Source organism: Pseudoliparis swirei, chromosome 19 (genome assembly GCF_029220125.1).
Source record: "Pseudoliparis swirei isolate HS2019 ecotype Mariana Trench chromosome 19, NWPU_hadal_v1, whole genome shotgun sequence".
NCBI classification, from domain to species: Eukaryota; Metazoa; Chordata; class Actinopteri; order Perciformes; family Liparidae; genus Pseudoliparis; species Pseudoliparis swirei.
This window is the reverse complement of record NC_079406.1, coordinates 10,816,675-10,844,627: the sequence shown is the minus strand read 5'-3', so window position 1 is coordinate 10,844,627 and position 27,953 is coordinate 10,816,675. Positions and strand designations below refer to the sequence as shown.

The 27,953-nt window shown below is 41.4% G+C and overlaps 1 protein-coding gene across 3 annotated transcripts; it reads left to right on the top strand.

Annotated features, from left to right (window-relative positions):
• Window positions 1-29: 29 nt before the first annotated feature.
• rell2 (RELT like 2) lies at window positions 30-27,942 on the top strand. 3 transcript variants are annotated; one of them, XM_056439093.1, is made up of 6 exons: window positions 30-68; window positions 16,475-16,547; window positions 18,495-18,557; window positions 18,840-18,894; window positions 19,671-19,847; window positions 19,929-27,942. In XM_056439093.1, the coding sequence occupies exons 2-6, from the start codon at window positions 16,502-16,504 to the stop codon at window positions 21,592-21,594; spliced, it is 2,007 nt and encodes a 668-aa protein (XP_056295068.1). In that variant the 5' UTR covers window positions 30-68; window positions 16,475-16,501; the 3' UTR covers window positions 21,595-27,942. The 3 variants fall into 3 exon arrangements, with proteins under 3 accessions (XP_056295068.1, XP_056295067.1, XP_056295069.1); XM_056439092.1 differs by lacking the exon at window positions 30-68 and adding an exon at window positions 12,388-12,429 and having other exon boundaries at window positions 16,338-16,547; XM_056439094.1 differs by lacking the exon at window positions 30-68 and having other exon boundaries at window positions 16,101-16,547; window positions 19,762-19,847; window positions 19,929-20,017.
• The last annotated feature ends 11 nt before the right edge of the window (window positions 27,943-27,953 follow it).

Below are 27,953 nucleotides of genomic sequence, written 5' to 3'. Positions count from 1 at the left end.
CGCGGAGTCGGCTCCAGCCATGGGATTGCGTCTCAGCAACTGGAACACCGGAGCTTGTCTGACTGAAGGTGGAGTATCCTGGCTAGATGTCTCTGTTTTGTAGTGTCTCAGGACCAGTTGTCTAAGTCTAGCTTACTGACTCATTCAGTAGCATATGTCACCTTCAGGGCTCAGATAAGGGCTCGCTGTGTGCTTTATAGTGTTGGGGGTGACAGGTGACCGTGGCAGTGTGCCTGAGGAGATGGAGATGACGCTGGTCCAGCTGTTATTGATAAGGAGAAGGTCGCTGACGATGATGATGATGAGGACGATGCAGTGAAACGAAGAACGGAATATATGCAAACCCAATGTGTGTCAGGAATGCATGGAGAATCAATTCGGCTTTATTTGAATCAATCTACAAATATCAACGTTTACGAACGTAAACTTTAGAAATGTTGGCATGCTCTCAGCTTCCAACCGTGCTATGCTAAAGGTAGACTCCGTGGATATGGTGGTTCATTTAATGTGTGTGTGTGTGTGTGTGTGTGTGTGTGTGTGTGTGTGTGTGTGTGTGTGTGTGCGCGTGTGTGTGTGTGTGTGTGTGTGTGTGTGTGTGTGTGTAACCTAGCGCTCCAGTGTGAGCTCCAACTAATAGGCCAGTCCAGCCGTCGTAAAGGAGCGGCTGGTGCAGAGGGGCGGAGAACTAAAGTAGGACCGTTCAAGAACGCTCCTGGACGAGTCGGCTTCAGTCGTGGGAAAAAGCGCAAAGTAGCTGTCTCACACGTGAAGTAGTCATATCAGATGGCACTGATGATGTTGATGTAGTTCATTGGATTGGACTCATTGTCATTGCACAGAGTAGCCCTACAGGTAAACAGGCAACGAAATGTATTCTCTGCATTTAACCCATCCTTAGTTATTAAGGAGCAGTGGGCTGCAGTGATGCGCCCGCGGAGTAACTGCATGGGTTCAGTGATTTGCTTATGTACACTTCGAATTGCAACTAATGGGGAGAGCGGGGTTCGACTCGACGACCTTGGGGTTGCAGGACAACCCCCTCACTGAGCTATACAGCCGCCCAATGTGTCGGCCGTAAGCCATGGGGAGAAGGCTTACTATTTCTGTCAACAGTAATAACTGATTACTGTTCATACAATCTAGTGTAATGTTCATACAAGTGGTGTTTTAAATAGAGAAGTTATGTGTCCCATGTTTAGGAAGGAGAAGAGAATAACACATACAAGATATATTGCTAACACATGTTTCCTTCAAAGTGGTAAGATGTGAGTCCTGGTTGATTTAACATTTCTATTGTTGAGTGAAAACAAAATGTTAGCATTCTGGAATCGAAACAAATGTCCAGACGGAAATGCTATTTTCCAGACATTGTGTGCATTGTTTAATTTTGTTTGTGTGATGGAGAAAAGGTGTGATACATCATTTTGTCCGTGTATGTCACTACACACAGTTTGTAATACTGCAAATATATAAATATTAGAATAATTTCACCATTGTAATTATAACAGTATACTTATAACATACATTTATTTAAATAAAAATCCAAGAGATTGTCACTTAATGGGATATTCTATCTGTGTAATTATTCATTCACATCTGCAGTTAGTTTGCACATTTTTAGGATGACAAGGTTCTTAACCATTTGATTGGGTACATTTTTTAGGTTTGCGCTATAAATGTATTTGACCATTAAAACTGAATACATAATTACTAGCCTATTTATTACAGAAGATGAATACATTCATTCATCATACCTGCTTATTCCTATTTAAACATGGGTGTGTGGAGGCTTGCTGTCTGGAATATATTCCACTTGCATGCATTGAGCGGAAGATGAGGAAAAATCTGGACAAGAAAGAAAACAAATACAATGGAATCTTATTTTTGCAGTTAATGTGAAATGTATGAATGTTTGAATTATTTGCATGGGGTTTGGACTGTATAGGATTCACACAAACAAGGGAAGACAGGGATTTACTCTCATAAAGTGTGACGGATTCATACAAATATTTAACCCTTGTGTTGCCTTAGGGTCAAAATGACCCTAAGGCAACACAAGGGTTAAAGGGGTAGTTGGAGTCTATATATATATATGCTTTTGTTTGTGAGTTAGACACAACTATGGATTCATTTTGTCCCCAAAAATTGTAAGCATGGTTATGGTTAGTCATGATATTCTTTATTGCAATTCCCATTAAGTAAGTAATGTCAGAAGCACAAAGGGAAGCATAGAGTAGAAATCTTCATTTATAGCAGCAGCCTTCCTTAGACATACAGGAGGTGATCGAACAAAGGTCACCTCCCATTTGTCTGATTTGTACAGTGCCTTTCTCATGCCACTGAGGACTAAATGAACAGCAGAATAACAATAATAAAGCAACATGGATAATGGAGTGGCACCTGACCTGACAACGGTCCTCTCAGTAACCAGGGATAACTCCACCGCTAACAGATAACTCAGTCAGTGTCAGTGGTAATTCCGTGTAGTTAGCTCACTCTAGATTTGACTAATTCCAACACGCACTCCACATCTCTCATGTCCTTTAAAACATTCACTGGTATGGCTTAACTGCATCACCACAGCCAATGGTGTTCAGATAAAAGGTGCAGCAACCCCACCGTGTGTCCTCTGTGTGAACATGCTTACAAACTGTTTTAGATCCCTGAGATGTCAGTTCTCTGACGTAATGATATTCACACACACACACACACACACACACACACACACACACACACACACACACACACACACACACACACACACACACACACACACACACACACACACACACACCAACATTCCCGTCCCTCCTTCACTGTATATGCTGAGCAACGCAATGCTGCCGTAAAACACTGCACAGACACACAGACACAAAGACACAGACACAAAGACACAGACACACACACACACACACACGCCACTGGGAGGCGATCAAGGTCATGATGATGATGCTGAGTCATCTCTCGGCTTCTTTTAGCTCTGTGTGTAACAGTTTAGCTCCACGCCTTCCTTTTTGTAATAGTTGTTTTCATCCTGTCACACCATCTCGTCAATCCAACTCCCCTCACCTGCCTCTGATCACTCCCTCGTTAGTCCCTCATTCCCTTCACCTGGTCCTCACGCCCTTCTCACCTGCAGCCCATCCCCTCATTAGTCCCTCACTATTTAGCTCCCTCACTTCCACTTGTCCTCTGCCAGATTGTCTTGTGTTTTCGTGCCAAGTTCTCCAGCGTTATTAGAGTATATTCCTGACCTGCCTGTTCTGACCCTGCCTGCCTGCCCTGACCTCTGATTCTCTGCCCTGTCCCTTTTTGGACTTGTTTGCTTCTTCAACTGATCTCCCGGTTTTGACCCAGCCTGTTTCCAACCAACGACAGTATTCTTTGTTACTCCTGTCTGAGTCGTGCTTTTGGGTCCACTCTAATAGCGCCGTGACACTGTGCCTCTTTAAGTTGCAAGTGTGTGTCAGGGAGAGAGCCTGGGCATGTGTTTCCACTATTCTTTCACATCCATGGTATTCAATTCAGTTTATTTGTATAGCCCAATTTCACAAATTACAAATTAGTCTCGGAGTGCTTTACAATCTGTACACATAGACATCCCTGCCACAAAACCTCACATCGGATCAGGAAAAACTCCCAAATAACCCTTCAGGGGGAAAAAAGGGAAGAAACCTTCAGGAGAGCAACAGAGGAGGATCCCTCTCCAGGATGGACAGGTGCAATAGATGTAATGTGTACAGAAGGACAGATTTAGAGTTAAAATACATTCAATGAATATGACAGAGTGTATGAATAGTTCATAGTAGGCATATTCCACGAAGGAGACCTCCACGATCCATCAGGCAGATGGAGGTAGAGAGGAGGAGTGGGCGGAGTCTCAACAGGACAGTGGCGTAGTCAGGAGCAGGAATTCCATGACCCAGACCTCGATGATCCATCAGGCAGATAGGATCTATGCCGTCTCATAGGGTCCGATGACCCTATGAGACGGCATAGATCCTATGTTGTCTCTGCCTGTGCCTTTATTATAATACACTCTAGACAAGATGTTTTTTGGAGACGTTTATTGAAAGTTGACGAATAAGCGTGTGTAGTTCCTGCTACAGGTGAGTTATTGCAAGGGATGATTACGAGTTAAACACAGGAGTTATGCCACCAATAGCTTATTGTTTAAGTAGATAGTGATGTTGGCAAAGCCAAAAACGAGGAGCAGGCCGAAATAAGGCTGTGACTTTCTAATGAGGCCTACGTCATATTCACCCATCGCCCAGAGAGAAGAGAAAATTCCAGAAAACTGGAGGCGTCAGGGAGAAGTGAGGCAGCGTGTGGCTTGTGAACATCAGACAAATCCAAAGAGCGTAAGGCTTCCTGGCACACATCTGTGCGAGTATGGAATGGTTTCTTGTAAATACCTGTGCGCGCTGAATTCATCACCTGAAGATCACCTGTTGCTTCCCTGTGATCAGTCTGACACTTGGACAACTACTTGTTCAAGTCCCAGACTCCACCTCGAGCAGCTGTTCTTGAGTGTCTGAGGATTACAGAAGCTGCACATCTCTGATGAGACCAACACATGTGAAGAGTATAATCATGGAAAATTAAAAATCTCTGTTTCGAGACACGTGTTCTGTGCAGTCCATATATGTGAGGTTCATGTGATCTGCCTTAGGCCCGACAAAGGCACAGGGATTTCTCATCTCCTGAGCCACTGGAATGGGGATAAGTGTGAAGGGCTATGTTGGACCAGGGTCATGTTGGTGGGAGTGTGTATACGACTTTTAAACCACCTGGTGTGGAAATCAAACTGATGCCTAATGTCAGCATCAAGTCTCTGCCCAATGAGTTTTCAAGACAGACGTATGAGGACACAAATGCATGCTTTGTTCTTGCTGGAAAGAGCTCCTTATGTTTGTGTACAGTGGAAACGTGAGTGGAACCGTGAATTTGTCCTTTAATGTCAACCCTGAGGTTACAACAGAATAGACACATTGCCCACTAAGTTTAGGGTGAGGCAAATCTGTTGTTCCTACAACTGAGTGTATGGCTCCTGAATCTTGAAGGAAAACAATTTCAAATCCCACTACTATCAAAATAGTTTCTAGTAATCTTCTAAAACACAGAGTGGTTATTTTGTAGATGTTCCTGCAACTGACTTTGATGCCTATTCTAAATGTGTGATTGCATCCTGTATCAGTTTCAGCTGTTCAGCCGTGGGTCTATGTGTGTGTGGTGCAGTTAGTGGAGCAAGCTTTTCTTTATTACATATGCTGCGTATGTATGTAATCTCATATGCTGTGTATGTATGTAATCTCTTCCATTTTGCAGGAGGATGTCTCCCTCTCTCTCGGCATGCCCCCTCTTTACATATCATTTAGCAGACACTTTTATCCAAAGGGACTTACAATAAGTGCATTCAACCATGAGTACAAACTCAGAACAACAAAAATCAAGAAAGTAACATTTCATAAAGCCAAAGTACAAAAATATCATAAGTAGGTGCTATTCAAGTGCCACTGAAGTGCAAATCTGTTTTTATTCAAGATATAGTTGGAAAAGATGTGTTTTTAGTTTCCGGCAGAAGATGTAGAGACTTTCTGCTGTTCTGATGTCAGTGGGGAGTTTGTTCCACCACTGAGGTGTCAGGACAGCAAACAATCTTGATTTTGTCAAGTGATTAGCTCGAAGAAATGGAGACACAAGTCGATTGGCTGATGCCGAGTGGAGTGAACGGAGTGGGCTGGAAGGCTTGACCACATCCTGGATGTAGACGGGGCTCGATCCGTTCGTAGCACGGCACGCAAGAACCAATGTTTTGAAGCGGATGATGTTGAAAGTTGTAGTCAGGTCGTGGGTAGTCAGGTTGTGGGTGGGAGAGCCTTTCCCTGGAAGGCTTGTGGGGTCCGTCAGACATAAGTTGTCTTTGTGCTCCTCAGGAGTGTCAGTCACTCCTCTGTGGACACTCAGCAGCCCAATGGCCTCTCTGGTGGCAGAGATAGGGCTCATCTCTGCCTATTGGTGGGCCCGTAATCTGCAACGTCATCCTCTGCCTCTTCTTCTGCCTCATATGTCTTGGCCTGGACCTCCGTAACCAATCCCATGGCCAGGGTCTGGACAGCCTGGACAATGGCCAGATGAAAGCCCACTGAGGCACATCTTTAATGTGTGATTTTGGGCTATATAAACTGAATTTAATTGAAGTTGGACATGTTCATTTTCACGGTAAATTGTTGTCTCTAGTAGCTGTACAACGATAGCATGGCTATGTATGGACCGTTGTCTGCATGGTCTCAGTCATTGTTGCTTTGTCTTCTGTTTTCTTAACAGGTATCTATAAAACTATGCAACTCCCACCAACACAATCTAGATTAAGAATAGGTAATAGAAAAAAGATGTACTTTTGTGTACAGTACCATGTCAAACATTATGTTAGTTGCTACAGACCAACTACACTGTGAATACATGGAGCTGAGCATTGGATTTAATGTATTCATCATCATTATACCACTCTGCTGTGAATTAAACATTTATCTGGATTTCACAAAGACGGTGATGTAAAAATTAATTGTTTTGAAGATATTCAGTGGTGAGTGCTAATGATTGAGTATATAATTCAATTCAATTCAGTTTATTTGTATAGCCCAATTTCACAAATTACAAATTTGTCTCGGAGTGCTTTACAATCTGTACACATAGACATCCCTGCCCCAAAACCTCACATCGGACCAGGAAAAACTCCCAAATAACCCTTCAGGGGGAAAAAAGGGAAGAAACCTGCAGGAGAGCAACAGAGGAGGATCCCTCTCCAGGATGGACAGATGCAATAGATGTAATGTGTACAGAAGGACAGATTTAGAGTTAAAATACATTCAATGAATGTGACAGAGTGTATGAATAGTTCATAGTAGGCATATTCCACGATGGAGACCTCCACGATCCATCAGGCAGATGGCGGTGGGGAGGAGGAGGCGGAGTCTCAACAGTGGGCGGAGTCTCAACAGGACAGTGGCGTAGTCAGGAGCAGGAATTCCACGACCCAGACCTCGATGATCCATCAGGCAGATAGGATCTATGCCGTCTCATAGGGTCCGATGACCCCATGAGACGTGAAGTCAAAAGGACTCCGGGGAGAAAGCAGAGTTAGTAACGTGTGATTGAGAGATGAAAATTCATCCTTAAGGGGAGAAAAAAGAGGAGATAGGTACTCAGTGCATCCTAAAACGTCCCCCGGCAGCTATAAGCCTATAGCAGCATATCAAGGGGCTGGACCAGGGCAAACCTGATTCAGCCCTAACTATAAGCTCTGTCAAAGAGGAAAGTCTTAAGTCTACTCTTAAACGAGGTGACTGCGTCTGCCTCCCGGACTGAAATTGGAAGCTGGTTCCATAAAAGAGGAGCTTGATAACTAAAGGCTCTGGCTCCCATTCTACTTTTTAAGACTCTAGGAACTACAAGTAGTCCCGCATTTAGTGAGCGTAGCTCTCTAGTGGGGCAATATGGTACTACAAGCTCCTTAAGATATGACGGTGCATCACCAATCAAGGCTTTGTACGTTAAGAGAAGAATTTTAAAAGTGATTCTTGATTTTACTGGGAGCCAGTGCAGAGCAGCTAGTGCAGGAGTGATGTGATCTCTTTTCTTAGTTTTAGTGAGAACACGAGCTGCAGCATTCTGGATCAACTGGAGGGACCTAAGAGATTTATTAGAGCAGCCTGATAATAAGGAGTTGCAGTAATCCAGTCTCAAGTAACGAACGCGTGAACCAATTTTCTGCATCTTTTTGAGACAAGATGTGCCTGATTTTTGAAATATTACGTAGATGAAAGAATGCAGTCCTTGAGATTTGCTTTACGTGGGAGTTAAAGGACAAGTCCCGATCAAAGATAACGCCAAGATTCTTTACAGTGGTGTTGGATGCTAGGGGAATGCCGTCTACAGAAACCACATCACCAGATAATTGATCTCTGAGGTGATCAGGGCCGATTAAAATTACTTCGGTTTTGTCTGAGTTTAACATCAAGAAGTTGCAGGTCATCCATGTTTTTATGTCTTTAAAACATGCTTGAATTTTACTGAGTTGGTTGCTCTCCTCTGGTTTTATCGATAAATATAGTTGAGTATCATCTGCATAACAATGAAAGTTTATGGAGTGTTTCCTGATAATATTGCCCAAAGGAAGCATGTATAAAGTAAATAAAATTGGTCCAAGCACAGAACCTTGTGGAACTCCGTGATTAATGTTGGTGGTTATCGAGGCGTCATCGTTTACAAATACAAACTGAGATCGATCTGATAAATAGGATTTAAACCAAATTAGTGCCGTGCCTGAAATGCCAATCGACTGCTCCAGTCTCTGTAACAGGATGTCATGGTTAATGGTGTCGAATGCAGCACTAAGGTCTAACAAAACCAGGACAGAGATGAGTCCTTTATCTGCCGCCATTAAGAGGTCATTTGTAATTTTCACCAGTGCTGTCTCGGTGCTGTGGTGTTTTCTAAATCCTGATTGAAATTTCTCAAATAAACTATTATGATGTAGAAAGTCGCACAACTGATTTGCGACCACTTTCTCAAGGATCTTGGAGAGGAAGGGGAGGTTAGAGATCGGTCTGTAGTTAGCCAACACCTCTGGATCCAGAGTGGGCTTCTTCAGGAGAGGTTTAATAACAGCCACTTTGAAGGAGTGTGGTACATGGCCTGTTAGCAGAGACACATTGATAATATCTAATAGAGAGCCGCCAATTAAAGGCAAAACGTCTTTAAGCAGCCTCGTCGGGATGGGGTCCAAGAGACAGGTAGACGTGTTCGAAGTAGAAACCGTTGAAGATAATTGGTCACGGTTGATAGGAGAAAAGCCCTCCAAATATACACCAGGGCATACAGCGGTTTCCAAGGCCATTCCACTTGAGGACAGATTGGCACTGGTTATGGGCAAGAGAATATTAATCTTGTCCCTAATAGTTAAAATCTTTTCATTAAAGAAGTTCATAAAGTCATTACCACTGAGGTTTATAGGAATGCTCGGCTCCACAGAGCTGTGACTCTCTGTCAGCCTGGCTACAGTGCTGAAGAGAAACCTGGGGTTGTTCTTATTTTTTTCTATTACTGATGAGTAATAGGCTGCTCTGGCATTACGGAGGTCCTTCTTATATGTTTTAAGACTATCTCGCCAAACTAAGCGGGATTCTTCGAGATTAGTTGAACGCCATATGCGTTCAAGCTTTCATGACGTTTGCTTCAGTTTGCGGGTCTGAGGGTTATACCAGGGAGCAAACCTCCTCTTCCTCACTGTCTTCTTCTTCAGAGGGGCTATCGAGTCCAGTGTCATTCTCAGAGAGCCTGTGGCACTGTCAACAAGATGATCAATCTGGGACGGACTAAAGTTAGACCAGGAGTCCTCTGTTATATTGAGACGTGGTATCGAATCAAATACAGAAGGAATCGCTTCTTTAAATTTAGCTACAGCACTGTCAGTTAGACATCTGGTGTAGAAACTTTTGACTAACGGAGTACACTCCGGTAGTATAAATTCACAAGTTATGAGGTTGTGGTCTGACAGAAGAGGATTCTGTGGGAAGACGTTCAAATGCTCAATGTCAATGCCATAAGTAAGAACAAGATCAAGCGTGTGGCCAAAGCTGTGAGTGGGTTTCTGTACTCTCTGACAGAAGCCAATCGAGTCCAACAAGGAGATGAATGCAGCACTAAGGCAATCATTATCAACATCCACATGGATATTAAAATCTCCAACAATAATAACTTTATCAGTTTTAAGAACCAAACTTGATATAAATTCTGAGAATTCAGATATAAACTCTGAATATGGACCTGGTGGCCGGTACAGAATCACAAATCGAATTGGCTGTAGTGTTTTCCAGGTTGGATGTGAAAGACTAAGAACAAGGCTTTCAAATGAGGTGTAGTGTAATTTTGGTTGAGGATTAATTAATAGGCTCGATTCAAAGATGGCTGCTACTCCACCTCCTCGACCGGTGCCTCGAGGAATGTGAGTATTAATATGACTTGGAGGAGTCGATTCATTTAGGCAGACATATTCTTCATGGCTCAGCCAGGTTTCTGTTAGGCAACATAAATCAATGTGATTATCTGATATTAAATCATTTAGTAACACAGCTTTAGATGACAGAGATCGAATATTTAGGAGACCACATTTAATAGACCTGTTTTGTTGCACTGCTGAAATAATGGTGTTAACTTGTATAAGGTTATTGTGTACGACTCCTCTTCTGCTTACTTTTGATTTATTTAATTGAAGTGGCCGTGGGACAGACACAGTCTCTACTCTAGAGTCATGGGTGGGTAACTGCTCGAATGGAAGAGCAGAGAAGGGTGTTAAACTACAACTCTGCTCCCCGTTCCTGATCTGAACCCTGGGTTGTCATGGATTAAGTCCGGTGATCAACTTGGTCATATTCGCAGAATATAAGCCTACTATCAATGCTTAACCACCCTAAAACATTTCTGAGGGAGAAAATGCTGACAAACGTGTGTGCGGTTGTGTGCGTGTGTGTGTATGTGTGTGAACGGGTGTGTATAACATTACGTCAGAAAACTGACCTCACAGGGAAACTGATAAGCCAGTGGGAGGGCAACACTGATAAGCTGCTATATGTAAACTCAAAGTCTCTAGCCTGTATATGTTCTGTTTTGTGTCGTATACACATAATGATATACATATGTTAACCATATATATAAATATATTTAATATGTACAGTACCTGAGGAGAAATTCCCCTATTTAATATTTTTCTTCTCACACACTGACTCTAGGCCTCTGTGTATAGACAGAAAAGGTGGGGCTAAGGGGAACCACTGTGCAGGGTGTGGGGGTGGGGGTGGGGGCGGGGGAGCTTCTTATCCAATGCACACATTTTTACATTGTTTATCAACCAAATCTCAATAGCTTGTTTTCTGTGTTTGCCACTCCACATTGACTTTCACATGTTCGGATGTGTCCACCGTTGATCGGCAGAAACTTGGTAAGAAGAACTATCTATTTGACAACTAGCAGGCATAAACACAGAGGCTACACGATTTCTGTGTGTTGCAAAGCCTGTGCATTGCAAGGAGAGTTTATAGCTGTAGCAAAATTACACAAATTGCATATTTAAAAAAAGGTCTTTAAAGTACGTACACCATGACAATATATTGTATACAGTATACAGTGTGCATGTCATGCACTTTGTGGCATCTATTGATGCTTCTTTTATCTGTTCACCTTTCTTTCGTTAAGCAGACTACTGGCTTTTTGGGGGGGAATTTAATGTGTTGTACAGTGTTTGCCCAGATATAAGCCAATATTACATTGCTGAGGCAATACCTGGACCTTTAAAAAAAATGTTTTTACTTTGGAATATGCATTATTTACTTAATATTACTTAAAATTACATTTTGTTTCAAAGCCATGAAGTGAAGTAATAATAAAACCTTATATTTTTACTTAATAATATCTTCATCCAATAGTCACTTTTAGTTGACTTTTGATTGTTTCAAATATTCGTTTTTTGTTATAGTTTTAACTATGTACTGGCTCTGTGGCACTCTGAGTTTCTTGGATGAAGAGTGCCTTACAAATGGAATATATTATTATTATTATTATTATTATTATTATTATTATCATGTGTACATTCTTAAACCCATTTGTATTTAATCAAACTGTCACAAACGAGCTGGCACACTGAAATTGACCGATGCAGGTTTGGTGTGAATACAAATAGGATAGAGCTTTTAGTTCTGTCCCACTGTGTTTGAATGCTCTTTCGCAGACATTTGAGACCTTTATAAATTCTCCTGTGCATTTGCATTTCTGCAGACTTTCCTGAGGAGACCTACAACAAAGAGAATGGCACATGTGTTCAACCTAGCTTTTTCATTTTGTTTTTGAAGCTGTTTTGACAAAAGCGAGGAAATAGATTATTTGTCAATTACCTCTCATCTTGTGAGCCTGGCAGACATCAGGGAGCGACCAAAATAAAGGAAGATATTGTAGCTTTTAAGCTGTGTTGTGCCATTCTCTGTTCATAAACAGTGTAACAGTTGAGCTCATAAGTTTTCTAACCGGTGTTCCAGCCTCCTGCCATCAGCAGGGCCATGGCAGGAGGCTGGAACACCAGGCAGGGGGCATCGCAAAAGAGGCTGGACCAATGAGGCCAGGCCCTTGAGGCAGGAGGCACAAAGAAGGAGGCAGGGCCATTGGGAAGGAGGCCAGGCCCAGGCCAGAGGCTGGATGCAGGAAGCAGGGGCAAGGAGTCAGGACTCAGGACCAGCTTCAGACACAGCCAGGTTCAATGGATCGTATTAGACGAGAAGGCACAAAGACTCCGGGGAGGAAATAGAGTTAGTAATGTGCAATTGTGCAGCTGTCAAGGAGGCGGCGCATTCCATCTCCTCACCTCTTCTCACAAGAATGGTCCGTACTTTTGTCGTATCAATATACCATACCAATAACATACATGACTGTTGTGGTACAAGGCACACATCTATTCTTGAGAAGCAGACAACCCAACATTCCCCAGTGACTTTTCCCAGACACAAATTACAGCTGCTACGTTAGTTGTTATTCTGAACTTGAGTAACCTGACAAGAACACAAGAATATAAGGATAAAAGGATTATCTTATCAATCCCCCTTTTACATAATTTATTATGTAAAGTAAACTTGAGCATATTACATATAGTTCTATACATATATGAAATCTCTGCATTTAACCCATCCTTAGTTATTAAGGAGCAGTGGGCTGCAGTGAAGCGGGCATGGAGCAACTGGGGGTTCAGTGAGTTGCTATTGGAGACTTTGACACGCAACCACTCTCCCCACTGAGCTACACTGAGCTTTAGCACTTTGTTACTATATGTGTGTGTCCTATTTAACAGAGTGGAAATCTCTAACAGCCTAAAAGCTTGTATAAAAAGCTAAACTAAAAACCCACCTATATCCAGGATCTTCATATAACCCTCGTACTAGACACCGTTATCCCTATGTATTTGTAACCCTCTCATTCTAGTGGATAATCCTCCAAGCGCATAGTATGGTACAATCGAAAACAGTATAAAATCACCCTATCACAGAAGCCTTTTCCGTGTGTGCGTGTTGTTAAATATTAATCTGAATTATTCAAGGGACTGTCCTGTCCAGGGCCCGTCAAACCTCAGAATAAACAGCACGTAGAAGCTGAAGAATTTGCCTGATAAGAAATATTATGTCTGCCTCTCAGTTTAGCTACTGCGCCTCACACAAACGCAACACACACACACACACACACACACACACACACACACACACACACACACACACACACACACACACACACACACATCGTGTTGTTACAATCAGAGAGGGACAAGGGTCCCCCTCCTGTGAGAAAAGGGGGGGGGGGCAGATCAGAAAGCCTGAGACCCAGACCCTGCTTATTTTTACTCTTTGCATGGAAGACTTGGTGCTTGTTCGAGGACGTTATGATTTTATTTTCTGGCTAGTCTAAGTTCTTCAGTTTGAGTTCCCACCTTCTGAAAGACTTATGGTTAGGAGGACAAATAAATTGACTCGTGTGTTACACCCTATTGCAGTTTTCACTATAACAGGGTCCTGAGTATTCCTAATCCTAGATCTACTATCATTACCAGTGCTAGGATGGCTAACAACTCATTTTTGAGTTTGGTGTTAACTTGTACGTTTATTGGATAGGCCCTGTTTCCCTTGCTGGTATTAAAACTAGAGTCTGTCTTTCTTAATCTTATTTTTTTCATTTGGCTATGCCCTTCTTGCTTGTTATACCTTGACTCTTCCTTGTCTTCAGAAACATTCTCCTTTTTCTCTGAGGCTCTTGCCTCCTGGTCCAGCTCTTTTAAATCACTCCTGACTTGGGCTAATGTTCTGTCTTTTGGGGTTAGAGCTCGAGCACAATGCGACTTGTGTATCCAATTACTTATTTTATCTTCTTTCAACCACAACTTTCCACAGTGCAACCTTATACGGTCATTCCCAGCAGGGAGCCGGCCAGTTGAATCTGGCTACTTTCCTCAGTATCCAGTCATCCACTTCCACAGAAGCACCCTCCCCTTCTTTTCCTTCGAACAGGATCTCTGTTACCTGTTGAGAGATACTCATGACAGCATTGTTCAACTTCCTCATGTAATCTGATATTTCCATATGCTGGTGTTGCAACTGACTCACTGTGGTCGGCAAGGTAGAGGTCAGTGGACATGGCATTTTCCTACCCGTAAGTACTTCATAGGGACTTATTCCTAACTTGACCTAATTCCATATAGTACAATTGGGAGAGCCTCAATCCAGTTAAATTTAGTGTATGCTCATACTTTCCCTAGTCCCTCTTTTATGGTCCTATTTGCCCTTTCTACTAGTCCCTGAGACGCCGGATGGTATACTCCATACTTACGAGTGATACCAAATGTTGTCTCTATTTCTTATAGTTCTGTATTCGAGAAATGTGAGTCACTGTCTGATCTTATTACTTCTGGAGTGCAACATCGGGGTATGAGTTCCCTTATTACAACTGCTGCCCGCTCTGACTTTGTGGGGACCCATCGAGAGAATGGATCCACACATACCAACAAATACCATCAATTCCCATGTCTGTAAAATCTCTGCTATGTGCTTCCTGACACAACATATTCAACATAACTACTTTTCTTTTATAGTTTCTCCATATCCCTTCCTCATCTTTTCTCGCTCCCTTTTCTATCCAAGCCTGTTCCTCTGTTGGTACTGCCTGTTCTTGCAATCTTCTGATGTGGTCTGAGTCTAATCTATCCTTCTCTGGTTCTTCTGTTTCCTGAATCATCCGGCATCATCCGGGAACAATGCAGCAAACCAAGCAGCTAAGACAGCTGCTTGGTTTGCTGCATTGTTCCCCTTCACTATCTCGGAGGCATATGTCTGATGTCCTTTGCACTTCATCACTGCTACTTGTTTGGGTTCTTTTAGGGCATGATAAAGGTCCAACAAAGGTTGTAAGTGTTTTACTGGGGAACCGTTACTGGTCACAAAACCTTTTCGTCTTAATGGCACAGGTCTATGTGTTCTGCTTGCTGTTAATTCTGCTGTTTGTGCTGAAGCTGGTTGTGGAGCTATGCCTGTTCTTACTATCTCCCAGCCCTTAGGTGCTCTTCTCACTACCGCATAAGACGCCACTATCTCTCGGTCTAGTGTCTGTGTCTGTCGCAGTAGTAGGTGTTATCTGGGTCAATCAGTGGTTCTTTCTCTGGCTCTTTCTAATGTCTGGTGCAATTTAATTTCATGGTCCATTGCCTCTACACATACATGCTCCTCCCCATTGCCCATCTGTGTTGCCATGTTTTTAGCTGAGGCCTCAACATATATGTGTGTCTTTGTCAAAAGGCTTAAGGCATTTGACTGTAGAAACGGCAATACTCCGTGAGTGGAATGTACAACAGTCTGGTGCTCCATCGTTAGATGGGCGTTTTTTAGGAATGCCTTCCCTATGGTCGCTACGTGTCTGACACACGTGAGGTGTTCCCACTGTAGTACATCAACATTCTCCTATCTAAGAGATGTAAGTTCATCCATAAGGAGAGAGAGAAGAGAAAAGAGGAGCTCAGTGTATCCTAAAATTTCATTAGAGTAACAGCCAGTGGAAAGAAGCTGTTCCTGTGTCTGTTGGTTTTGGCGTACAGGGGTCTGTAGCACCCAGAGAGGAGGAGTTGGAACAGCTTGTATGATTTGTACAGCCCGTTTCTTGACTCTGGAGGTTTACAAGTCCAGGATGGAGGGCAGGCAGGCTGGAACCTCTCTTTTTTACATTCTTTTCTTTTTAATATCTGAAGGCTCACTTTATATGGAGCTCTTCCTCCCTTTCTCTGTTTCCTAGACCTACTCTTGTTGACCAGTCTGCAACAGAAGGCGTGTTGATGGTTTGAACCAACCACGAAGCCTCTATGTTTTTTTAAAACTCATACATTGTCTCAGTTGACTCAGGTGTTACCACTAGCTTAAATTTTCTTTATTATCCTCATACAAACTCTCCATCACATTTCCATTCATGTATTTGAACACTGGAACTGCTGTATGTAAACTATATAATTTGATAAAACCTCAGTTTTTACACTCGCTTAATATTTTTTTGTTTGCTTTGTTGAGAAAGAGTTGATGCACTATATTTGATATGTTATGTGGTATTTGCTCTCATTATTTTATTTATTTAAATCCTAAAAATCCTCTTAAACGACTGAGAACCAATTAAAACTGTGCCACCTCAACAACATGTTCTCACTTTAATAATTGAAACTCTGAAAGTACCAGGAAATTATTAAATCTAATCTTTCTCTCTTCATGACTCAGACCAAACCTACATTATGACGGAATTAGAAGCATCTGAGGTGGTGGATCATCCCCCGCCCTACATAATCTTTGTGGTGGTCTTCCTCTTCTTCCTAACCGGACTGCTCGGCTTCCTCGTCTGCCACCTGCTGAAGAAGAAGGGCTACCGCTTCCGCACTGGAGACATGGACGATGAAAAGGAGGAGAAGAAGCTTGAAGGAAACGTAGACGGTGGGTTGAGAATAGACAAGGAGGTAACAAGTACTTAAATGACACTCAACAGATTTCATTCAATTTACTAGTCTTGGGGAGTGCTATTCAGCCTGTGCATACTGTTTGTGGGCTCTGTAGAAGTACTGTAGTGTCATCAGGGTTATAAAGGACTTGAAGACCACACATTTATAGCAGAAAGTCTGCGTGTTGAAAGGAATGGGCATTTACTAGGCAGTGAGGGTGCACTAAAATACAAATACGGTATTGATAACATGGTCAAACAAAATACTGGCTTTCCCTTTTTTGGTTTTCCATTAACAAACATTTTGGGAAGTACCGTAGTACTTTATTTGTATCACTTTGGTAGAGGTTCTATGCGAGCTGAGCCAATACTGGGGACACCTGCCATTTTCAAAAAGCAAGGCCACCTACAATAGCTACATACATATTTATTTACTTGATCGAAATATTTTAAAAGTGACATCCCAGAAAACCAGCCATGGTCAATTGATTAGGTGCAGACTCTTTGGTTGCCAAGCGCAAGAAGACAATGGCTGTGTCTACTACCGGACACTTTACGAAGTACACTGCAATACAGTGCACTGACATCTGTAGTGCACTGCGTGGCTGATAAGTGCTGTATCAAATGGAACACTTATGTTAACCATTTGGCGGAAGTGACGGACGCAAATCTGTTCACGGCACCCGCGAAATTAAGCCGGGAGTGACGTACGCAAATATGCTTGCGATACCCTCGAAACTTAAACTGACAAAATGAATGCAATTCTTGCCCTCTTTTTGTCCCTTGTTTACCCCTTTCTCCACCCCATGTGGGTGTGTGGTCTACCGCTTGTGCTTCCGTAGCCATCTCGTCCGCCATTGTTTTAGAAATAAAATGAAAAGCTGGCGAAAGGGCTCCTCCTCTTCCGCTACATAGCCAAGATGGCGGCCGTTTAGGGCGAGTAGTGTCCATCGTTTTACACTACATTTTTTGCCCGTTTGCAGTGCGCCATCCGGGTACTTTCAGTGCACTGAATGCTGCTGGTTTTGTCAGTGTGGCGCCCTAAGCACTGAAAGGCAGTGCTCCAAGTGCTCAAGTGTCCGGTAGTAGACACAGCCAATATGTGTCTGTGCCGTTATGAAGATGATGCAGTGGAAAACAAAACCAAAAAAACTACCTGGCACCAAAAGTGTGATGAATATAGATTATTTGAGCTGTAATATACCATTGAAATAAGAGTTATATTTTTACTCAACAACCACCATTCCCGACGGGGCATCTGAGGAGCAGGACCTGACGTAAAAGCACTGTTGTCCCATCACCGGTTTGTACTTTGATCATAAACAAGGCTTCTTATCCTTACTTCAATTTAAAATCGTCATCGGCCCTTTCCAACAAAATTCTTTGTTGTCTCTCCAGTTTTACATTTTTGTATTCACGCACACCTCTTGCGGTTTATGTCTAAGTTCAGGGTTGCAGTGCCACCTCTTTCTCTTTCTCTCTCTCTCTCTTGATCTCTTTCTCTCTCTCTCCTGGTCTTTTTTCATCTACAACACTCAATACACAAACACTCACAACACTTTGTGGTCTTCTTTAAAGTCTCTATCACAAGTGCTCTCACACAAACTGATTTAGTCAAACATAAACTCACTCACATACAACTGTATGAGGATTCACACACTTTTATACACAAAAACACATATGCTTACACAGTTAAAGATAGTAGAACTTGGACTTTTCTGAATGGCATAATATCTATTTTATAGTACTGATCATCATACTCTGAGCAGACTATTTTTAGTAATACTTACCACACTGACCAATACACCATTGAACTGAGGGCTAGCTCCAACCTTTTGTCTCTTTGCTGTGAAGTCGACAGTTTAGGCATGGTGTTTGGCTAAAGGGACTGCAAAATGTAAAGGCTGAGAGTTTAATCTGTTTGTTGTTCTGCTGTGTTTCAGAGGAGGATGAGGAGAACCAGGACACAGTGGAGCAGATCCTCAAATGCATTATTGAAAATGAAGGTGACCAAAGAATTTGCTGAATAGTAGTTTGGATTGAATATCGTTTAATTTACTTCATGTTCAATTATAATTCATCAACATTCATCTTTTTACTACATTGCTGCTATTCTGTTATCTGTATCCAGATCCTGTTTTGGGAATGATACATGCGATGAATGAAAATGATACACACACCCTGCATTAGATAATGCATTTGCCCTGCAACTTTATTCTGATCAGAGGATATCAGTATGTATCTACCATTACTTGACTTTCATTGGTTCTTTCTGTTGTTTCCTCCAGCTAACATGGAAGCATTCAATGAAATGTTTGGAAACCATGTGCAACATGACCCAAGGTAAGTTCATCCAACAACCTGTTTTAGTGTGATACATTGTATGTCTGTTAACTGCATGGTAATGTCACAAGGACACAACTTTTTTATGTTTTAGCCTCATGCTCCACAAATCCTGGGATCTCCTAAAATGAACGTGAACAATGTATTTTCCAACATAAGTAGCTTGAATGTCACTGAGCAATCACACGGTTTCCTTTATCTGAATACTATATGCAATATAATCCATCATTTTGAAAACAGCATTCAACTTGTGTTAACTTATGCCTCACAACAATGTCAAGGGGGAACAATTGTAATTGTAATCTGATTTTGCCTTGTCATCATCACTGTTAATATTCTGACAAATGAAACCAATTGCAATATCTAACTTAAATTGTTTAACATTGCCAAACACGATTTGCCTGATAACACTGGGCAATTGTGGCTCAGTTTTGAGCGGGGTCCTCCTTAAAATCAGTGAATCCGTGGTTCAATCCCTGGTTCCGCTAGCCCATGTCGATGTGTCCTTGGGCAAGACACTTAACCTCCAATTGCTCTTGTAGCTGTGCCTATGGTTAGTTAGTCCTTATGGGCAGGTGGCACCTCACATGGTAGCTCCTCCCATCAGTGTGTGAATGTCTAGAAAAGCGCTATACAGTCCCTCTACCGCTTATTCGCTTGCATGCAGCGCGGAGAAGTATAATTCTAGCTTTAGACTAGACACATTACATACTATACACATATGCTAGAATAAGAATAATGTTCATGGTAATACTAATAATAATGTTGATGTCCAGGTTGCGTAAGGAGTCTGTTGGTGGTATTCCTCCCCATCACCACACAGTCCACTCAGGCTCCGACCACAACTCCTGTCACCTCTGTGCTCAGGTCCGATCTAAAAAGGGCCGAAGACAAAGTCGACCCACCCGCTTTAAACAACGACCGGGAGAGCAGACTGTCTTCTCTGTTGGCAGGTAGTAAATGCAACCACTTAAGCATTAAGTTTGGATAGAGTGGCAGAAATATTTAATCCTGATTGTACCAAAACCTTTTAGATTCCGGGTGACGCACACTGATAAGAAGCTCCACGGAGGTCCTAATCCATTGGTCAGTTCAGGAGACCAGCTGGACCAATCCAAGGACAGCGAGGAACAGAAGGAAGGCGGGTACAATCTAAGAAGCATGTTCAAGGATGTCCAATCGCCTTCAGAGGGCTCAACTGTGAACGTGGGGAAACGCAGGAAGAGTGTAACCATCTTTGGGTTAAGGCGGGGCAGCGACCCCGTTGGCATGAAAGTAAGAGAAGGGACCGGAAGGGAGACCGGATGTATTAGATTCGCTATTCAGCAGCAACCTGTAGTGCTGGAGGAACTGTTGCCGGCAGAGAACATTGAAGTCAACGGAAGTGATACTAAACCTGGTATCAAACCTGAAACCAAGCCTTCTGCCCCGGGCTCTCTTCTCATTCCATCTCCTGCTTTATCTGAACATTCATTGAAGACAACAGAAAAACAAAGAGATGTTGTTGAGGATAAGGTGTTAAAAATGGAGGAAGCATATGATCCCGGTCCGTTCCAGACCTCTACATCCATTGCCCCCATTCCTGGATCCACTCCTCTCATTCCTATTGGTCAACTTGAACCCTGTTCAAGTCCAGGTTTTTCAGTTACTGAAACTCCCTGTGACCCAAGCTTCAGCCCAGATCTGGAATCAAGTTTTGGTGCAAGCTTAGATTTAATAAGCTTACCAATCAAGACCCCTTCTTCATCTTCTTCATTAAAAATGCTCATCTCAACGGTGGGAGTCACACCAAGCCCCAAACTAAGCTCAAGAAATACACAATCAGAGGCTGGAAAAACAGCCTTTTCCTCAAGCCCCAAACTCCCATCAGGCACAGTGATGTCTAGCCAGACCCCTGTTCTATCTTCATCCTTTGAAAAAAGTGCAAGTCCATTACAAGCGCCAATTCATTTACCTGCTCTTACTGCTAGCTCCAAACTTGACACAATGCCAGTTTCACCACAAACCCCCTCTTCTTCTCCAGCTGACCAAAACCTCTCCTTTATAAGTTCACCTCGTCTGACTTTGAAGTCAGGAAGTGTGATGTCTGTAGCATCTATGAACAGAGGGGATACAGTTTATTTAAATGAACAAGAGCTAGAAGGAGCCAGAACCCTGAAGACAAAAGAAGAAACTGAAATATCGAGAGTAGGACTTCTGAAAACAGTTATACTTTCACCAGTTGAGGGACCTTCGAAAGGTTCTGCCCTTTACTCTCCCACTGAAAAAAGACTGAGCAGTTTGCCTCTGTCACCTTCCAGTCCACTGTCCCTCTCCTCACCTATAGGAAGCAGAATAAACAGTGTGACCATCATCAAAGCCAGCCCTGACAGCAAGAGAGAGTTTTCAGTTACCATGATGGAGCAGGAAATATCCTTGACTTCAATAAATGAACAGAGAGGCGCAACTTCTGAACTCGGGGTTGAATCAGAAAAAGCAGGAATTAATCCAGCTATTGGTCAAGGAGATGAGATTTATGTTTCCGGTGTTGGACATTGTGAAAGTCAATGTGAAGAGACTCCTAGAGCAGAGGTTAAACCAAGGGTGAGCCAAGAGAAGGATGATATGGTGGAGATGGAAGATATTAGGGACTGCAAAGTGATACAGGTGGAAGAAGTAGAGAAGGTGGAGGAGGAGTTGGAGAAGATGTTGACAATTTAGTCAAAACAGGAATGATAGGTGGAGTCTCATATGGAGATATTTGAGCATTCAGAAAGAAGTAAAGAGTGGCAGGAAATGTAAAAATAATCAAATAAAGTCATTATGAACATGCCTTTAATTATGTAACCACAGCAGCGAATGTGTTGCAACAAAACTGGACTGGCTGGTTAACTGACTAGCTGGTTGACTCGTTGAAAAACATCAGATTATCTTCCACAATATAATGGAGGTTGCATGTTTTAGCCTTTTCATCACAAATAACACATACTTTACATCATAGTTAACCTTTTTTGCAGACCATGCTTTTGTGTTTTAGATTTTATAATTGATTTTACCGGCAGATTACGGAGGAGCTTTCCTTTGACTAAATAATGATCACAGTTGGCTGATAGGTGCTTAATTTATGGCCTGATTACATTTGAATCTTTAAACAGAGCTGTCTGATTAATTAATTAATTGATTGGAAACAATCATGACTAATTATTGATGTATAGATGTGCTAAGGGCTGGCCACCCCTAATCTCATCTATTGATCCTGCTAATTGTAAATCAAGACTTACAGCACAGGCACACAGAAGAAACAGTGGAGATGTCTCAGTTTTGTAAATATGCAATATGCCCCAATATTGTAGTAGCTTTTATTGTGCAGTATATGGTCGGGTAAAAAACCTGTTTTTCTCTAAATTTAGCGGGACCATGTCAACCAATCTCCCTTACAACTACCAACACATAGTCAGTGTGTTAACTCACAAATGCTGTTAGTGAAGTCAATAAGTGAGTTAACAAGCATTACAAATTGTTTTAATTATTATTTATTTTACTTATTTTGAGTTGCCTAAAGTAAACTTAAAAAACGGCATGTAACAAGAAGAAATAGAAAAGCTTCCACAACTTATGCTAGAGGGGTAACTAGAGCATCACAGTTTAAAGCAGTGGTCACCAACCTTTTTGAGCCCAAGATCCCTGACCTCCGCCTTCATGACCGGCAAGATCTACCTATTGAGGCGTTGAGAGAAAACGACGGTCCAGACTGGACTTACAACTTTTTATTTGGCCTAATTGTCATTTGGGTCCAGCGTTCAAATTGATGGGACCAGGAACACAGAATTTAAGTGTAATATAACAAGTAAGATATTTGTTAACCGCACACAATATGAACAAGAAAAAACACATTTGCAATGAGCAGCTGGATGAACTACCAATATAAATGTTGTATTTATTTATATTTCGTTGCCTCTGTACCTGTACTCTAGCAATGACAATAAATGTAATCCAATCCAGTTACAGCACAACACTGACAACATGATCAGTCAGTGCAACTCATGTAAGTTCAGCTCTCATCACAATGCCATCAAGCCATGTGACTCAAGTCAGTGTGATGCTGTGACTGAACTCTGTCTGTGAGCTTGTAGTTAGTTCATAATCACAGACAGCCAGTCTGAGGCCGTCTGTCAGCTGTGTCAGTAATCCAGCTCCTGGTCTTTGATTTGGTGATTTTCTCAACTCCACTGACGAGTTTTTCGGGGCAAATTTGGTATTCATGGAAGTTTTCTCATCTGGGATTGATTCTGAACTCAGACCGTTGGTGATTACATTCACATCAACTCAACAGACATCCTCAGATTTAAATAATTATCATAATAATAAATATGAGAATCACCATTTGTGACTCCTGCATCTGTCCCTTTTCAAATAATAGAATAAATGCAATTGCAATCACTTTCAAGTAAACCAGATTGCTCTATCAGACAAGAAAAAAAACCTCAATGTTGAGCTTTTGTTTTGAAGGACAACCGCAGAAAAGCCCAACTCACCGAGGTAAGACCTGGCAAGTCGCCAAGAATCTCGGCTGTCGCGCATGCGCAGGCGTAACCTGTTAATGTCGTAACGTAAACATGTACACGAAGGTACAGGCATTTCAACATTTATTTATTGATGACTTAGTTTTATGTCGGTGTACTTTGAGCTTGTGTAATATGTGAAATCAAGGTCTTTCTGCATTTCCCCCTGCGTCCCACCTGTAGTGGTACGTTCCCCTCTTTCAGGAGCACAGCTGACAACACGGCTGTGTAAGCGAACCCGTTTTCAGGCGTTCATGAATCAGGCGGAGATGTTTTCTGACGTCAATCTTCCAGTCAGAAAGAAAACATTTCAGAAGACACTTCAGAAAATGTTCGAAAACAAGGACCAATGTGTTTCTGAATTTATTTTCATTTTATTTTGGAGATCGACAGGGAACGTCTCCGAGATCGACCGGTCGATCGCGATCGACGGGTTGGCGACCACTGGTTTAAAGCATCCACTGACCAAGTGTTGGTATTAGTGAAACTGTGTTGCCTATGAGAGTATACACTTATGGATGTTCACAATGGCCCCACAGATTCACCCCCACCTGTACAGATTCCCACAAGTTAGTGCTCGTGAAGAAATAAGGACTTGATCTCTCATTGGTTTCCCACCACTACTGGTTGTTTTGAACAGGAATCTTATTCGGTGGTGGACAAGTGCTTTCTTTTCTTATTACCACAACAGATCAAGTCAGCAGTCATTGATGTAACCATAGAGAGTAGTCACAACAATACGCCTGTAGTAGTATGATCTTATACAAGTCTAATCAGACATGTCCATTGGTAAATACACTGCAATTACTGTATACCTGTCACTCCAGTTACAGTAGTTTATAAAATGTATTCACAATCAGAAAAAGTTTTTGTTCTGCTTGTTATTCACAATACATTTCTCTTCTCATGAATGTAATGTGTTCAACATGAATTAAGTCAGGATAGTCCAAAAACAATGATAAAAAGTGATGGATGTCAAGTACATGTCAATGCAATACAGTGGATCAGCCCCATATGTGAAATAAGCTCTCAGACTGCAGAGACCTGACTCTTACACATAATAAACTCTGCTGTCCTTAAAGCTGTGAAACTTAAGAATTAGATATTTTCAAGTATGATATGTATTTTCAATTATAACTTGTAACGCAGAATCATACTCATACTTACAGGGGTATGATGTTATACATAAACTATCCACAACTTCACCTGTACTGCGTCTCTACTCTAAATACAAAACTATAACAATAACATGGTCATTATAACAATAGAAAGGCTTGATCCATAGTGTTTGTGGTTAAAAATAACCGTGGTTTAATTAAGAATGTCTGAAGAATTGTAATTACATCCCATTAGTTTTCACAAGATTCAGGTTTTGTTTGACTGCTCATAAATTGTACTGCTGTAGATCATACAAGCACAATCATTGTCCTTAGAAATGTTAGCTAAAATTACAAAAAAAGATCCATGTTTTTAACAAATGTTTTTCATAAAATGTCATGACATAAATTGGCTTCAAAACCACTCTGATAAATGAAGAAGAAAAAAGCAGCCTCCTATAATGGTTAGCTTTGCCTTAATATTATGGCAATTAAGGATAAGACAAAGAAACAACTATTAAAGCAATAATGTGAAGTATTGATATGTCACACATTCAGTTCCTTAAGTGTTTGTTTGGAATACAATACAAAGGGAGAAAACAGATACTGCTATGTCACACATTCAGTTCATCCCTCCCTCCCCCACATTTCCACACAGACACCCACAAAAAAAAACTTTATCGGGGAGAAAAAGTTAAGAAACCTTCAGGAGAGCAAAGAAGCAATATATGTCATGTGTCTAGAATGAACAACAAAACAGAGTTACAACACATTCATTGAATATGACAAATGATTCATCTAATGAGAGTAGTCATGATAAAAAAGTTATGACTACCAACAATAACAGCAACAGTGAAATTGTATAATAATAATGATCTTGGTAGTGTTAATTTATTTAGGCTTACATACACTTCACGAATCAGCAGGTTTAAATTGGACAAAATAAAACAATATGACTGTCTGATATTAAATAATGTACTAATACAGCTTTAGCTGACAGATATCTAATATTTAAGAGTCCACATTTAATTCTCCTTTTTTGTTGCACTGTTGTTGTTGTTGGTGATGGCGTTATTTTGTTACAGTACAACCTTTGTCCATAGATATTTCAAAGTTATTCTCAAAACTTTAAGAGTGTTGCCTTATAACAATGGTGAATATTGTAATGTTGAACTCAAAATAAAAAAGGAACAATTTTATTTTACAATAGTGTATCTATATATAATAGTGTCTACCAACTACGCCACTGCCCTGTTGAGACTCCGCCCACTCCTCCTCTCTACCTCCATCTGCCTGATGGATCGTGGAGGTCTCCATCGTGGAATATGCCTACTATGAACTATTCATACACTCTGTCATATTCATTCAATGAGTTTTAACTCTGTAATGATTCCTTCTGTACACATGACATCTGTTGCATCTGTCCATCCAGGGAGAGGGATCCTCCTCTGTTGCTCTCCTGAAGGTTTCTTCCCTTTTTTCCCCCCTGAAGGGTTATTTGGGAGTTTTTCCTGATCCGATGTGAGGTTTTGAGACAGGGATGTCTATGTGTACAGATTGTAAAGCACTCCGAGACAAATTTATAATTTGTGAAATTGGGCTATACAAATAAACTGAATTGAATTGAATTTAATTGAATTGTATCGCCTACAATTACTTGGTTGGTCATGCAGATAGTTTTGGTTTTATGGCTGCTCAGGTTTTGAGGTATCTGCCTCTGAAATTTAACCAAATCTTAAAAGTGAAGGACATTTCCTTCACAGAAAACAATTAGGTTATGGTAATAAATAAAAAAGTAGTTAATTTATAGATTTTTAGTAAACTCATCTTTAACATTAAGAATGTTAACACAATGGTGACATCAAACCCTACACTGTAAAAAAGGATTTGAACAATAAGTCATGATAACATCGTTCTGTAATTTACTTCAACTTATCATTATGATTTATACAATTACAACTAAAGTTGTTTAAGTTTTCGGTTGTCCAACTCAGGTTTTTAAGCCAGTTCAATACATTTTAATTTTCAAGAAGTCAATTGAACTTAATACTGTGAGTTATAATTATGGTTATCAAAAACTGCTGTTCCTCAAACGGCCACTTGAGAATTTACAAGCGATTGCATTTCCATTGGACCCCCATTAAATTATAAAATGTCAACTAATCCATTTAAATTGTATTGAGTCTTAAAGTTATGTATAATCGGGCCGTACCACGTCGCAAAACGCGCGCTGTCTGTCTGCTCCGCTGCATCAATGTAAAAACCAGACGGCAAACTAACCTAAACCACGAAGCGGATCAATACGTTTTTGACAGCCGGATCACAAATGTGACCCGGACCCTCCGCAGTACGTCAGTTCAGCGATGAAGGGGATGCAAGTCGGCCTTCTAATCGGCTATGAAAGTGGGCCAGAAACTGTGAGTGGAAATGCACAAGATGCATTTCCACGCACAGTTTTCAACATTGCAGAGACTATTGTGCTCCACAATTTAAAAGATATTCCAAGCAGCTTTGCCATGCTTATGGGAATTATGTAGGCCTACTGTGTGAATCTTGAGTATCCATCAGACATGAACTATTCCTTTGAGTTTCTCCAGCGAGTGGTGATTAAAATCAAACCAGCAGACCAAGCCTCTGCCCGAGTACATCGACTGAGAAACAAACATCTCAGGTAGCCTACAAAGTGTAAACAAAGGACTGACGGTTAGCTAAATCCTGTCTTGTTCCTGTTCAAATTGTTCTGAATGTTCTGGGTTTTTCATACATTTACATGTTAAGCACATTCTCACTTCAACACATTCACGAGTAGTCTTTTATTCAATAAATTAGAATATTATAGTATATACATGTTTCGAGTGGAGAGTTAGTTCCTTGCCAGATGTGTCATGACCTGGAGTTTCTGTCTCGTTTTGTGTCTTATTTTGAAGTCCTTATGTCATCTGTCTCCCTGTGATTGTCTGCCCTGGTCCTGATTGTTTCCTTCTGTGTGATTGCTGGTCCCGCCCTCACTGTGTCCACCTGTGTCTCGTTCCCCGTTGTCCAATCACCTTCACCTTGCCTGTGTATTTAAACCCTGTTTGTATCATACCCCAGTTCGGCGTCGTACCGTTTGGTTCGTGTTTGTTATCCTGTGTTACCTGTAATTCAGGATTAAATATTGGTTAGGAAGTAGTGTTGGCATTTGGTCCTCGCTCTCGCTTTGACAACACATGACAAGATGCCATGAAATCCTGAAAGTTGGACACATTTGTTTCTACTGATTTCTTTACTGTTTACATTGACTTCTAAGGTTTTTCTCCGAGTCTGAACTTTTTATTAATATTCTGTTTAACCACAGTGTGGAAGTTGTTGGGGACCTACATGTTTTTATGTAAACTTTGTTTTAATGCAATAAATATGATTTGTTTGCCACAAAACATGG

Excerpts from the sequence above, each read along its gene's own strand:
- rell2 (XM_056439092.1), top strand. The coding sequence starts at position 16,352 with ATGACGGAATTAGAAGCATCTGAGGTGGTGGATCATCCCCCGCCCTAC. Across the intron at positions 16,548-18,494 it reads GCTTGAAGGAAACGTAGACG|AGGAGGATGAGGAGAACCAG; the intron begins GTGGGTTGAGAA and ends GCTGTGTTTCAG. Across the intron at positions 18,558-18,839 it reads ATGCATTATTGAAAATGAAG|CTAACATGGAAGCATTCAAT; the intron begins GTGACCAAAGAA and ends TGTTTCCTCCAG.